This window comes from Prosopis cineraria, unplaced genomic scaffold (genome assembly GCF_029017545.1).
Source record: "Prosopis cineraria cultivar Desert tree isolate PC_DT_omini unplaced genomic scaffold, ASM2901754v1 PC1, whole genome shotgun sequence".
NCBI lineage: Eukaryota > Viridiplantae > Streptophyta > Magnoliopsida > Fabales > Fabaceae > Prosopis > Prosopis cineraria.
This window is the reverse complement of record NW_026555332.1, coordinates 55,005,292-55,020,963: the sequence shown is the minus strand read 5'-3', so window position 1 is coordinate 55,020,963 and position 15,672 is coordinate 55,005,292. Positions and strand designations below refer to the sequence as shown.

At 33.9% G+C, this 15,672-nt stretch overlaps 1 protein-coding gene across 1 annotated transcript; it reads left to right on the top strand.

Annotated features, from left to right (window-relative positions):
- Positions 1-5,213: 5,213 nt before the first annotated feature.
- On the top strand, positions 5,214-15,350 carry LOC129303786 (serine/threonine-protein kinase BLUS1). The gene is given in 22 exon segments (XM_054943307.1): positions 5,214-5,692; positions 6,249-6,673; positions 7,347-7,601; positions 8,120-8,244; positions 8,355-8,399; positions 8,486-8,567; positions 8,679-8,747; positions 8,843-9,013; positions 9,105-9,170; positions 9,738-9,806; positions 9,910-9,925; positions 9,928-10,052; positions 10,200-10,273; positions 10,851-11,054; positions 11,518-11,612; positions 11,764-11,840; positions 12,716-12,844; positions 12,928-12,970; positions 13,057-13,103; positions 13,770-13,831; positions 14,138-14,189; positions 15,042-15,350. Coding segments are annotated over 21 exon segments (2,019 nt in total). The 5' UTR covers positions 5,214-5,692; positions 6,249-6,505; the 3' UTR covers positions 15,087-15,350.
- Positions 15,351-15,672: the final 322 nt, after the last annotated feature.

Sequence of the window (15,672 nt, the reverse complement as noted above, 5' to 3'; positions counted from 1 at the left end):
CTTTGTTTTTTTTTTTTTGAGCCAAGAGCGTAAAGCTTTTTCAATTGCAAAACTTGTTATGTTGAGATTTTGAGTCCGTTTAGATATCTTGGGCTGTACTTGTAACGAGTCCATCGAATTTTTCTACAGGTGTTGGTTTTAGTTGGACTGTACATAGTTCGTGTTAGTCCTTTTGTTTCTCGCTCAGCCTATGTGCGGCTGTTGCCCACGCTTTGTTTCGTTCAGCCCAAGTGGCTCGATTAATGAAATTGCATCTATTGCTACCCAGAAAAAAAGGTGCATTTATTCGGTAAATTTTCAGGTTCCAACATCTTATAAATTTATTATATTGGTAATTTGATTTGGATATATTTACAAATTATTTTTTAAACTTTGAAGTTCAGTAGTACAATAAACTCTATACTTATTTATTATCTAAATTATTCCTTTGGCTCTTGAAAATGGTGCAATTTGGCTTTTGATATTATCAAAAGTAAACTTTAATCATTAGTTGATTAGGCAATGATAAAAACTAATTTTAAAAAATTACAAAAATAGACCACACAAAATTTTTGGTCCTTTTTATGCAATTCTGGGATCATTGTGTGTAATTTTTGGATTCTTTGTTGTAATTTTTTAGGTTATTTTTTAATTAACTAACAATCAAAGTTAACATTTGTTAATGGTAGGAGTTAAATTGCATCATTTTTAAAATTTAAGAGAATAATTTATATAATAAATGAGTTCATAATCTATAATATTGCTGAACCTAAAGTTTGAAAATAATTTACTTGTTTGCCCATTTGATTTTGATGGTTCATCACTTCATTGTACATGTCAGGTCATACGATAAACTTTATATGCAACTACTATCAAAATCCCTGGAACAATATTTGCCTTGGGAAAAAAAATGATCCCAATGAAATATAGATGCAGCGTTCTACAAGTAATCATAATAATCATGATGATGATTAATGGTCAAACAATGTACTCAATAATTGAAAATAAAAAAAAAATAAGTAATAAAGTTATTTAAGAAGACATTCTTATTGCACAAAAAAAAAAAAAACACAGTAGAATCATAATATTAAATGGTACGAGAGAAAGAGAGATGATGAGGGTGAAGGAGATAGGCAGGAAGTAAGGTCATGCGCTATATTTGAATGTTCAATCAACCCAACTCTACTCAAAGCATCGGGGCACATGGAATCAGGTTTAAGCAGGGGTCAAACCTTGCCTTATCCAAACATGTATAAGTTATTTTTTGTGAATAATATTTATCTCATGACATTATTTATTATTGAAAGTTATTATAAATTATATTATTTTTATGATCTTTTAGACATTTTTTATTATTATAAATTTTTAAATCTCTTTCAAAAGTTAACATTTATTTTTAACTTATTATTATGTAAAATTAATTGCTAGTTGTTATTCATTTGAACTTTTAAAAAATTATTTTTAATTCTAATATTAGTTTTATGAAGAATATAATTTAAGTAACAACAATAATAATAATAATTCTTTTAATGAAAGTAAAAATATTTTTAGATCAATTAGGCTAGCATGATGTTCCATTGCACATCAGGCTAGGCACCAAGCAAGAGTGATATCTGGTCTGACCCTACCCATATATAACCCTAGCAGAAGATGAGGGAGGTGGCTGAATAATAAAAATAACAAATGAATTTTTTTATTAGAATAGGAGGTTAAGAATAATTTTGTAAATAAAATAATTATATTGTACCACTTCATTATTGACCATTCAATTTGGGGGATAAAAAATATTGAATTATGAATGACAGGAGAGGGCTTTAAAGACCCTTCATTGTCACTTCATCGTTCTTTAAAAAAAACTCATAAATAAAGGCTCAAGCTTTTTAACCATCCAGCTCTATTTTATTTTTTCTAAAAAAATCTCTCAAATACAGTATTAGTCCACAAGGCACTTGTTATAGGCCGAACGGGAAAACCAAAGTTGGTCCGATAGATCTCTAGCAAAGTTGGCAATCTAAGCTTCAAGGCTTAACTCAGGTTCAAAGAGGTCAAGAACATGCAATGATTGTATTAAAGCGAGTAGTTTGAGCCAAATTTGTGCAAACTCATCTAAAAAAATTTAAAGTTGAGCTCAAAAACATAATTTTTTTTGATATCTCATTATTGTATAATGTTTCATATGTATGTTGCAACCCAATCTTGTTTTTTTTTAAAAAAATTTCTAATCTCTTATAGCTTATCCCCTCTTTTTTTAATCCAAAAATGTAAATAATAAGAAATTCATTCTTGACATACCCGAATAAAAAAATAACATTTTTAAAAACATATAAAATATAATAAATAATTATTAATTTTTTAAATTTTATGTTATTTTATACTAAAATGCCACATATTTAAATGTATTTCTATATTTATCTTTTAAAAAATAAAAAATATTATATTTTTAATAAATAAAATATCTAGAAAATTTTAAAATATATTTTAATGTTAATTTTTATATTGTAAGACCCACTTATTTTTTTGAAAAAGGTTTGAGTCTTATACATTATTCGAGATTTGAGAATAAAAAATATATTTTCTATTTTTTATAAAATAAAATAATTAATTTTAAAGTAAAAAATTTTAACAAATAAATTTAAAAATAAAATTGGGGCATATATAAATTTTTGTCTCTGCTACTAGATAAACATAATTAAAAAAATAATTTTTTTAATATTATTTAGTCATCATCCACATCAAATTTGATTAAAAATTAATAATGAACTGTAATAAATACATAGTAGGTAAGGGTTAAAGAATATAAAAAGTTAAAGAAAAACAATTATAGAAAGAAAACAACATTTTGCCAATAATTAAATGATTTTTTTTACATAATATAGTGATGACTATTTTCTCATATTCTTAAAAATGAAAAGTCTAGTTTACCTAAAAGTTATTAAAAAATTTGAACTACTTAAGGCAATGATTTTAAGTTAAAGATCTAACAGTGATTGAATGGAGGTTAATTTGGTCACAACTAAAATAATATAATTTAATTAAAATATATAAAATATTTATATATAATCATGAGAAGAGCTATATTTAAACAAGTACAACATTAATTTATAAATAAAAAAAATATTCATGAATAGATTACATATAATATAATAAAACAACAATAGAATTATTTAAATATAAAGTTGATAAGTTATTATTTTTTTCTTTATTCTTGTAAAGTCAAAATAATACTTTATAGTTTAACAGGGTTATTTAAAAATTAAAATTAATTTAAAAAATAGAGAAAAATATTTGGGCAGGCTCGTAGAAGCCTGAAACCCGAATGTTAGGGCCGATGTTGGTTATAGAGTTTTTATATAAGGTAAAATGCTTTAAACTTGATTTGAATTGAGTTCGGCTTGTTTAAATTATCAATTTTAGATAATACAATTATATTAAAATAAAATAACATGGAACGTGAAACATAAAATAAAAACAAGGTGGGTCCCCTGAATTTGCCCCCACCTAGAATACTAGATACGTGACATCGTTTACTGTTTTGTTTGAGGCATTGATGAATGTTCGTTTCATGAGGAGAAGGCTTGGAAGGTGAGAAGAGGACCAGAGATAATTAAGCTGGAAAAAAAGAAGAAGAAGAAAAAGGGAGAAGAAAGTGTTAGAAACAGGCAGTAATTGGATGGCCAGCAGAGCAGATACAGTATATCATTGTGCAAGCCATTGAACAAAGAACATGGCAACGTCCAATCCATTTGGGACGAGGAGGCAATTTGAAGCCAGAGTTTATTATTATTATTATCATTATTATTTATTTAAATGATTGGCATCGGGACGAGCAACTTGTATTCATTAAATCGATTCATCGTCGTCTTGTGTGCATGGCATTTGCTTCACTCACAAAACGAGGGCTAGCGGAAGGCGTTTATGGCATTTGAATCAAATATTCACCTGTAAGAAAACAATTGAGGAAATTTGGAAATAATCGCGAGGCTTATTTTTACATGGAAACTTGTATTTGACATTTTTTGACGAGGAGGACGAGAATAAACTAGGAAGGCGGAGCGGCAAATTTGTTCTAGGTGGTTTTGTCCCCAAAATCAATGATGCCATTCCTCTCCCTGCACCCTCCTTGCCTTCTAGCTTGGTTCAATATACTTCGTTCCTTTTCTTTTTTTTACCTTCTAAATTTTTAAATGTGTTCTTGCCCAGAAAAGCTCAACATATTGCATATATATACTTTTTATCAGTAGTTCAACATATATTTTATCACTCCGTTCTGTTCTTTCATTTGTATTGATTTAAAATTATTCCAATCAATCTCTGCATCCTCATTGCTCCCTTTTACTTAATTTTTATAAAACTTGTTCCATCCGTTTGAAATTATAAGACACTTTTAAAAAAGTTTTTTTTATCAAAATATAAGATATTTTAAATAAATTAAAATTTTATTAAATATGTTAGTTTTAATATTATTTTTCCTCTCTATATAATTAATTCTCGTCATTTTTCTTTTCAATATATTAAATAATAAGTATTTTTAAAAGTTTATATTTTTATTTTAAAAAGATAAAGTTGTTACTTATATTTAATAAAGTTTATTAATATATAAAATTTTATTTAAAAATATTTTATAATGTTTGATGAAGGGAATATTATATAAAGTAATTTTCTTCCCCTCAGGCCTCAACTTCGTTGGAATTCGTTTGACGGGTTAACCAATGGCCTTCAATCTAAGCTCATAAGTCTTAACCTCCCAATTTTCCATCCATTATTGCGCGCGCATTTTTTAAATCCAACATGAACGGAATCGAGGAAAGATTTCCTTCACAAACCCTTTAATTCGACATTGATAATATGCAAAGGGGTAAATTATCCATTTTATGGACGCAGTATAAAAGTAAACTACGCAAGTTTTTCATTTAGAAGTCCGGAAACCAGTTGTTAGCTAAACCTTTTTTTCTTTGGTAAAAAGTTGCCAAAATCCTTAAATGGAGGTTTGGTTCAGGCCATAAAAAGTGGAAAAAAAAAAAAGTCTTCAGACTGAGGAGGAAAAAAGATTATAAAAAACGATTGAGGACATCGAAACGGCACAGAAGTGAGCGTTTTGAAGATGACTCGGCGTGTTCCTCAAACAGCGGAGCGAAGGAAAAGGGGAGAAATCGGGGATTAACCCGCGAGACTTCCCCGCTTCGATATATTCACCTACTCGCGAAGAAATCTCTTGGCGGGACCCACCTCCCCATCTGCATCACACTTTGCTTCCTCTCTCTCGCCCTCCCCTCCCTCTCCGTTATAATTTTCCTTCCCCAATAATTTGTCCGTTCCCAACGACGATAGCTCTTTCTCACGCTGAAAAGGAATTCTCCTTTATATCCCCCCCTCGATTTTAGTTCTCCTTTTTTCTGCAAAATCCTTTATTCAGAGGAAAGTGAAAACTGCTGCTGATTCGATCTCAGTGCCTAAAACTCTGGACTATTCGGTGCAGAAAGACGATCACAGAGAGGGAGGGAGTTAAAAGCATCTGAAGCTCTACAGCCGTCATCTTCGGGTCGTCGTGGCGGTCGTGGTCTTCTTTAGTCTTCCTAGTTCAAGTGAAGTGAGTAGTTTACGAGAATTTGGAATATTTGAACCCCAGCTGAATCGGTATCATTTTTTCGGGGGGATTTTTCCCTAACCGATTCAGATTCAGTTCTGGTTCAAGCGAAGGGTGGCGAAACCCTAGGTCAGTATTCTTTAGCATCAATCTGTAGTTTCAATTTTACCGTTTTCACTTTCAACCTTGAAGTGGTGGTGTTGCCCAATTCGGTTTAAGAAGGCTGGATGGGGAAGAGACATGTTCTCTGGCTGTTTTTCTCTGACGGATGAATTCCCACTCCATTGATTCTCTGGGTCTACTGATGGAATTGATATCCCGCTTTATCGATACATTTCGTTAGAAATTCTAAATTTCAATGTAGAAAACTTGGTTGATTGTTGCAGCATTTCCATACTAATCATCAATGTATTCCGTGTGATCATCTTTCCTAATTCCTTACTCTAATATTTTTAGCATGTATCGTCAAATAATCACATTTCTTGACAAGTGGGTCTGTCGTTCTTGTGTCTGTGGAAATGCTGGTGATTGATTTGATGTCCTCTGCACCTGCCTGTTCAATGGCCATGCTGATTTGATGCGTTGGTTTGCTGTGCCTGCTCAATTTCCTACCATCAAGTTGTCTTATTAGTAGATGCAGATATGCACGATTGAGTTAACTTATATTAATCAGTATTTCATGCAGGTAAATGAGGTTTCGTTAATATTGGAGTTTATAGGAAATTCTGTCTGGGAAAAAATACAAAAGAAAAAAAAAAAAAAAAATCTTCATCAAGTTGTTTGATGCACTTTCTTGCTTGTTATAAAGAACGAAGAAATGCTGCGTAACTTGGAGATACAACACATTGATTCGATGCTTACCTCTTCAGTATGCAAGCTATGCATGTTAAGTGGAACATCTAAAAGTAGAGAGAGTTTGGATGTTATGGTATAAGAAGAAAAATGGAGCATGTATCAGAAAAAAGATTTCCTCTCAATGCAAAAGATTATAAGTTATATGAAGAAGTTGGTGAAGGTGTTAGTGCCACTGTGTATAGGGCACTCTGTGTGCCACTCAACAAAACAGTTGCTATCAAAGTTCTTGATCTCGAAAAGTGCAACAATGATCTGGTAGGCAGGCTAATCTCTCATGCGACATACTTTTTTTTTTCCCTTAGTTTCCTCTCTGTGGTTATTTTTTTCTGTTTTTATTTTTTTTTAAATAAATGAGTACTTCTGATTATTTCTGATCTCTTAACGTCGAAACTGTTCACTTGTTATTTGTAATGAAGTTGTCTTTGATTACTTGTTCCTGCAGTGATCTGGTAGAGCTTCTTTATCCGAGGGCTCCTTTCAGTTTCACCAGTTTTTTTGATTATTTTCAAAATTTTATGATTTTTTTTAAATATTGATCCATGCAACAGGATCACTATATTATTTTTACATTTTGTTTTTGCTATCTATTCACTTATATTGTGTTGCTACATGCTAGGATATTAGGATTTGATGGCTTGTTAAAATGTTAAATGATGACTCTATCAATGTGCTTATTGATCCAAGTTACGCATTTGCGCCTGTGTGCTTTGCTTGTGCATGCACTTAGTTGATTCGTTTAGAGGGTTCCATGACATGACTTCTTCTCATTGCTTTAATGAAAAATATAAAAGGATGACTTCAACCATTAGTTGCTTTTTTTTATGCTGAATTGCATGTGTTTGCAGTTATGTGCATGCATATGCTTAGACTCCTCTGCCCTGACACTGGTGATGTTCTTTGCAATGCAATATTCTTGTGAATTATGCAGGATGGCATCAGGAGAGAGGTACAAACGATGAGCTTGATTGATCATCCGAATGTTTTACGGGCATATTGTTCATTCACTGCTGGGCACAACCTTTGGGTTGTGATGCCATACATGGCTGGGGGATCCTGCCTTCATATAATGAAATCTGACTATTCTGAGGGATTTGAAGAGCCTGTTATTGCTACTTTATTGCGGGAGGTTCTCAAAGCTCTTGCCTATCTTCATGCTCATGGCCACATACATAGAGATGTAAAGGTAGTACTCTGCATCCTGCCTGCTATTTCTCCTCCACCTCCTCCTCCTTTTCTTTTCCAAAGATATACAGCCACTGGACATTAAAAATGGAGTATCATAAAGAGCTGAGCTTCTCAATCAAACAGCACTTTTATTACCTTAGTTTTTTTTTTCTTTTAAATTTGCGGGATTATTTTATTTTCTTATTAATTATCAGGACTGGTTATAAACCTCGGCAAATACATGGGTTGACAACAATTGTAGCTTTAGACAATATATTCAACTTAAGAGTTTGCTTTATGGTACTGTAGCATCGTAGATAATTAATGAGTGATGTGTGATCAATTATGAAGGAGCACTAGGTACTCGCTTTTCTGCTTTAGTGAATTTAGTTTATGCTGAGGAAGTTGATTTGCTGAACCAAGGCTGCAAAATTTTGTACCTTTTTATGAGCAAAAATATATCTTATATCTTTCCTGCAAAATTTTGGATTTCGGGTTTTTTCTTTTTCCCTCTCACAAACTTTTAAGAATATGCAGGCTGGGAATATTTTGATTGATGTTGACGGTATGGTCAAATTAGCTGACTTTGGGGTGTCAGCTTGTATGTTTGATGCTGGAGATAGGCAACGATCAAGAAACACTTTTGTTGGAACTCCTTGCTGGTACTACTTCTCTTTGGGCCACCTAAATTATTGTATATCGTATGTGACCTGGCAGCTATGAACTATGATCATATTTCTATTGAAGATTTTAACTCGTGTATTTTTCACAGGATGGCTCCTGAAGTTATGCAACAATTACATGGATATGACTTCAAGTGAGTGTCTTTCATCCTCCCTGTTTATTTATCGCCGGCATCTTCATCTTTTTTATTTTTTTAGAAAATATTTTCTTTGTGAACAGGGCAGACATTTGGTCATTTGGTATAACAGCACTTGAACTCGCTCATGGTCATGCCCCATTTTCCAAGTATCCACCAATGAAAGTAATATACTCATCTTCTGAATTTATTTGCATATGTGAACTGCTAGAACTTATAAGCTATTGCCTGAGTGATCTTAGATTTGATCTCTTGCCCCTTTTTTTGGTGATGCAGGTTTTGCTTATGACGTTACAGAATGCTCCTCCAGGCCTTGATTATGAAAGAGACAAGAGATTTTCTAAGGTTTGCAATTTTCCTGTGAAACTCTTTACTTCGTAGCTTCTTTTACTTGCAAAGTACTTCTTTTACATTTTGAGTTGCTCTTCCTTTATATGCAGTCGTTCAAAGAGATGGTCGGAACCTGCTTAGTGAAGGACCCAAAGAAACGGCCAACTTCAGAAAAACTTTTAAAACACCCTTTCTTCAAACATGCACGCTCCACGGAATATCTAACTCGAACTATTCTAGATGGTCTTGCTCCTCTAGGAGAACGTTTTAGGAAGTTGAAGGTTTCCTGTTTATTTCCAAGTCCTCCTCCTGTTCTGTTTAAGGAGTGCGTTCCTTTTACCATAATTCCTCTGACCTACTTGTCTTTTCCAGGCAAAAGAGGCTGATTTATTGGTGCAGAATAAGGCTCTTTATGAGGATAAAGAACAACTATCACAGGTAAGTTTGTTGAAATTATTTGTAGCATATGGATTCTTTGTAGTTTTAGATTTGAGATTGTCATTTTTTGAGCTCACCCTTGTCTTTTTAAAAGTGAATGCATTATGCTTTTACAGATTGTGTCTTTTTTTGTTGAGAAACAGACATGCACATCCAGCACACCCTGGGCTTTTTTCCCCCTTGCAATTAAGCTGTTTGTTCGTCCATAATGGACGGGGTTATGCTTGTGCCTCTCTTTTAGTGTTCTACTCGTGGTTTCTTTGAGAAGTATCCTTGTCATATATGCAGAGGGATGGGGCAGCTTAGAAGAGATGAATAATCGTTTAGCAGAATTCATATAAAATGGTTGTTTGATAAGTAATTGATGAGACCAAAAACTGTCAGGGTAGGTTGTTTAGACCTAGTTGCCTTCTCTTGTAGGAGTTTCCTCCCTGAAGTGAGTTTTTATAAATATTTTGTGCAGAATAGCTACTTGTTGAATGCATATCTTGTGTGTCAAATGAGAGTAGTAAACTTCCAACTTAAGGATTTTAAAAACCCATTACCTTGTCATTCAAACTTCTGCAGAAGGAATATATTCGAGGAATCAGTGCATGGAATTTTAACCTTGAGGATTTAAAAAGCCAAGCTGCTCTTGTAAGTTTCAACTTCCTAATGTCTGTTTTTATTTTTTAAAACCGGGAGGAAAATTTAGGTGTTATAATTAATCGTAATATAACCAGCCATGCACTGCCTACAGATTCAAGATGATGACTGCTGAATGCAGAAGAGCCAGATATGGATAAGAAGCAAAAAAACAAATCTGATGATAATGGGGTTCCTGCAGAAGGGTCATTGGCAGTAACAGCTAACGATTCAGATGCTAAACCCACATTGGATAAGGTGACATTATTGTCCTAAAACAGTATTATTTTATTTATCATTTTGAGACCTTTATCTTTGAACTGTAAAGTCTTAATCTTATCTTCAAAGTATACTATTTGCGTGGGTTCATTCATAAATCGGAATTTGCTTTACATCTTATTTCAGGATGGGTTCAGTGATTTTCAGGATTTGGAGAGTTCACTCGCTTCATTTCCAATTAAACCTCTTAAAGCGCTCAAGTATGGCTATTTTCCTTTTCCTTTTATTATGCGTGTGTGCAGTAAGGTGGAAGCTTTGGGTTCAATCTGACACATTCAAGTATTATTGAGCTTAATGTATAGTGCGCAATGCAATTTGCCAACCTGTAGTTTAGCCAATTTGACTTTTAATACACAACGATTCAAATCCTTAACTTTTAACACACTTTTATTTGAGAACATTGAAATATAAAACCTTTAATCTCAAACCATGCGAATGGAAAAAAAAAAAAGCTGTTTCTGAGAAAGAAAACTCCCGTGTTTGTGTTATACCTTTTGATCTGGTTATTGTGAATCATGGCTTGCAATGTCCTTTTAATTGCCTATTTGTTTTTTTTATTTTCTTCTAACAAGAGCCATGGGTTAATGATATATGATGCATGTTAATATGATAGATTTCTTAGTAGAAATGCACATAAAATCATTAAAAGTAAAATTTTGAATCTGAGTACAATCATTATTTCTCATTCCTTAAGCTAGAATGAACATCATGTGTTGAACCTTATGAGTTTAGCAAGGCAGTTTTATTCAGAATTTTTTATGTGTGACAATCATGCAGAGGCTGTTTTGACATTTTTGAGGATGATGCAAATAACACTAGTCTGAGAGATTTGGACCAGGATTATGGAAGAAACGAGAATGGAAGTTCTGGGCTTAGCTTAGTGCCACAAAATGCTTTAACTGAGCATAAAAAGCATTTGAGTGGTTCTTTGGTGCCTGATAATTTTCTCTCCCCTAAAAAGGTTGTTACTGATGGGGACAGGTAGGTTTTACGGCTTTGTATATTCTCTTTTACGGTAGTATTTTGCCTTCCATTGTCTGGACGCATTTATTAAAACCTGTGCGGCCTGTAGAGATATTTGCCTGGCAATCTTTTCCCCCCTTTCTCTTTTTTGGTTTTAAAAGGCTTCAGAGGCTAAAATAATGTCTCGTACTTGTATCCATTGATGAATAGAGAACTATGGAAAGAAATAAACTGTGACACCTCATGATTCACTTATTTTTTGGACTGATAATTGTCTTTTATAAAACAAAAATAATTGTTTCTTTGCTCTACTAACCTCCTATTGTGGACATTTAGTCTTTCTATTGAAATTTTAACATGTTTTGATCGGTGAGAATTGAGATAATTTTATCACCTCATAGTTGTGCTTGCCACTTTACTGCTGTTGCATATTCGTGCAATATTGTTGTGCTAATTTGTCATGATTTCTGCATCTTAAAAGGGATTATTTGCAAGCAAAATATAATTCTGATCGGAATCATAGTGGACCCTTGTTATATCGTCAGAAGAGAGACACCAACAACCACCTTGCATCCCGTATGTCTTATCTCCTTTGTGATTGTGGCTATAATCGTAGTTTTTTTTCATAATTTTTTTTCTTGCCCCTTGCTAGAATTGTACTTGTCAATTCAGAAAATAAACACATCATACCTGGCACATGAAGTTTTTTTTCTTTGTCTTTATGCAGTTGATGATGCATCGGAAGGAGCAGTTATCCAGCGCAAGGGTCGGTTTCAGGTTACCTCGGCGGATCTCAGTCCAAAGGTATGTACTGCTTGGTCAATTATCCCTAATTCCCTACTTTCTATAGCATGAAGCAATTAACACTAAATCATATATGCAGACCACTGAGCCTATGTGTAAAATTTTGATGAAATGTATTGAACAATGATGAATTGAGGTACTTGTGCTCATAGGGTATACAGACATCTGCAATGTTCTATTCAATATTCTCAAATCCGAATGCATTCATGTTCATGCCATGCATGGGTTGTGGTTCCTATAGTCACTAAACCAATCTGCAATTAATATTGGAAAAATTTATTTACATGAAAGCTTTTCTAAGCTTTACTATTTTTATAAAGCAATGCCATTGGCTGGAGCATCAAGATGATTATCACCAATCTTCTAAGAAATTTGAGCAAATCAAATACTCAGAACCACATATACCTTACGATGACTTTATACAATATTAGAGCAGGTTGGATTGATTTAACTTAGTTTGCTCCCCTAAGCCATACAACTTGGGCCCTATCTTGGTAACCTTTGAAAGTACATCTAAATTACATTTGAAATGTATTTTTGCCAAACGTAAACTGAAATCCCTCAAATGTAAACAAATAGTTGGATCCTCAAATATATTTTTGCCAGACATAAATTGAAATCCAAATGGGCACTTAGTCTGCTATTAGACATAATGAGTATGAACTTGGTGGTGAATGTTTTAGGGAAGGGCTTTGTAGCAATTGCTGTTTTTTGTAACTCATCCAGGGTCCTTCCCTTCAAACTGCACTTTTGGCTCAGTGTCTCATTTAGGTCTTTTATGACGCTTGACTTCATTAATACTAAGGATGGAACTTAGGTGATTTATGTTTTAGGCAATGGCTTTATAACCATTGCCATTTCTTCAACTCATACAGGGTCCTTCAAACTGCACTTTTGGCGGCCTGGTTTCTGGAGGTTCTATTGGCCCCCCAAATCAGAACTCTACAGTTGCTTCTATTCTTCCTTCATTGCAGTTCATTTTGCAACAGAACAGCATGCAAAGGGTATTTTTCTGCTGGATGTCTTCATTTTTCTGGATGACATAGCTAGGCTAAGTCTTATTATATTTCCCATAATTTTTTGACAGGAAGAAATTATTAAATTAATAAAGTATGTGGAGCAATCTTGTGGTAATGTCTTTCATCTTTTAACCTTTGTATTTTACTGTGGATGTTCTGGTTTTTCGATTTATTGTTGTTGTTTTCACTTGCTACAGGCAAGTATACTGAATCAACAGAGGCAGGGATAGTTGATCTTTCGCAGGTAAATAACTACCCTTTGGAACTTAAAAAAACTCCTTTTATATGTTGTCTTAGACACTAAATCTGTGCCTAATTGTACTGTGACTTGAGCAATAATAGTTGAATGTTGTAGATATTTTAGAGCATTAATTGGATGGCTTATTGTTATTTTTGCTCTATCATGTGATGTCAAGCATTTGAAGACATCCTGTGCTTGTTGAAAATAAAGGTCTTGTCCCCATTATTTGCTCGGGCACTCAAGCATTCTAATAAGAACATAATCTCAATTAGTTGGGAAAGTGAAGGATGTCATCAAATGCTTCAGTTACATAATTTCAATTCTAATGAGAACATTATCTATGTCTAGCATTTGATGACATCCTTTACTTGCTGAAAGTAAAGTTTTTGTCCGTTTATTCACCTGAGCACCCAACCATTCTAATGAGAACATAATCAATGCACTGGAGATACTTTGATTGGAGTTCCAGGTCAGACATTTGCATCCATTGATGATTATTCTGTCGTTGAACTCATTGTGGTGGACTTGGCCTCTTAAAAGGAATATATAAGGATATGACTGAAATATTTTAGTATTTTGGTCGGGTAGGGAGAGGGGGGTAGGTGGGGAAGGCGTGGAGAGAGTTTTAGGACACATTCTGATTTCAGTTGTTTGCATGCTGAACCTCAGGTACCACCTTCAACAAATAGGGAGAGAGAACTGCATGCTCAGGTGATTCAATTACAACAGAGGTATATTGACGTAATCTAAGGTGGAATTTGGTTGGTGTATATCCTAATTTCTCAATTACGTAGAAACCTATGTATAGAAGACACGTATATGCATTACTTTGAGATTTATATATCTCTATGATGGTCAGTGTAAAAAAAAACATGGCACTTTGAATTTGCCATATATCTCATACTCAGGTGTCTTAATGCCTGCAAGTACTTTTACGATTAAGATTCTCACTTATCAAGTGCTCTCTCAAAGAATTTTCTAATTCTCAATCATTTTATCTAAATGCCGCGTAATCTAATTTTTTACTCTCATCTCAGCATTGGGAGTCTTGTTGAGGAAGTGCAAAGACAAAAAATGAAAAATGCCCAGGTAAGTAAGTCGATTTTAGTTTTCTCATGCTTTATTCTCGCCTCTCTGTATGGATGCTCTTCCTCTTATCATGCCAATCTTAATTATACAAGTGCAGACATGAACTATCTATTCTCTCTGGTTCTCCCCCTCTTTCTCTAAATTGAGCAGGTTCTTTTAGAATTCATTGTAACTTTGCCTATTTCTATTTGAGACAGCCTTGAGATTCAGCAATGCATCACTAAATGAGCATGTCTCTTTCTGACTTTTTAATTATATTATAATCATCTCCTAGTTTTATAGTTTGTTGTTGTTGAATACCAAGATTTTGCTTGGTGAGGTCGCAGGGAAGAGGATATATTTCTTCTTTCATAAGTTTTATAATATAATCTTGCTGAGGAGTAAAAAGCATTGCATAGGCCTTCTCGTGAATATTGCAGAGGTTTTGTTGCAAGGCATTCTCCATGCAAACTTTATTTTTTTTCAAAAAAAAAGCACCGAAATAAATTAAAGAAATAAAAAGCTAGTTGCAGTTTCATCCAAGAGTTCTATTTTTTTTTCGACTTCCCCAAAAAAATAAAATTTGTTAACAAAGAGCATTTTTGGGCTCCTGTAGGGTTGGAGGGGAATCCAAACTGGCACTCATTTGAGTCCATAATTTGAGAAAAAATTTCTCATGACAGCTAAAACTGCCAAGCGTTTGTGAGAGAGAGAGAGAGAGAGAGAGAGATGATTGTGGGATGGCAATTCTTCTGGATCTTTTTTAGAGTTAACCTTCTGTATGGTTTGCACTAACATACAAATATTTCTTGCTCCTTTTGGCAGTTTGGGAATATGGTTGGGCATCTTTTTAACCTTCTGTTATATTTGCAGTTAGAGAAGCAGTTGAACTCGATGTCCAACAGAGTGGAAGAGTGAAGAGAAAGTTGATGAGCCTTATTTATAGGTTTGACAGATCATCACCGACGACCCTTTGTCACTTACAACGTAGCTAGACGGTCTGTAACTTTCTCCAAGGATGGATGGGGATGGGGAGCACTTCTGTGTTGTATTTTAGTGTACCATGTATAAACTTTGTGTTAATGCAGACACCAATTTTGTTATTTTCAGATAATATTTCGAGTCACTTGTGTAAAATGTAATTTATTGACCAGATAATGTAATTAAAACACGCTTCTCTCCCTCGCTTCTTGTTTCAAAGTATTTTTAAAATACTGCTGTCAATCCTCGCCCAAATTTTCTCTGCAAGCAATAAAATGCATGCATGCATGTCACCCTCACTGATTAAAGGTGGGGATGCTAGAATCACTTTCACATGAAGCCTTCTGGTAAACGGAGCTAAGCTAGGGCCTATCCGTCAGTGAGTTGTTGGTACTGTCATTTTCTATCTACAATCGAACGGTGCATGTATATGCACATGCGCGCGCACGGCATTCTGACCTTAATGATAATTGCCTTGACTTTTTCCAGCTTGCACGGTAATCTTATTGGATCCTTCCAGTCC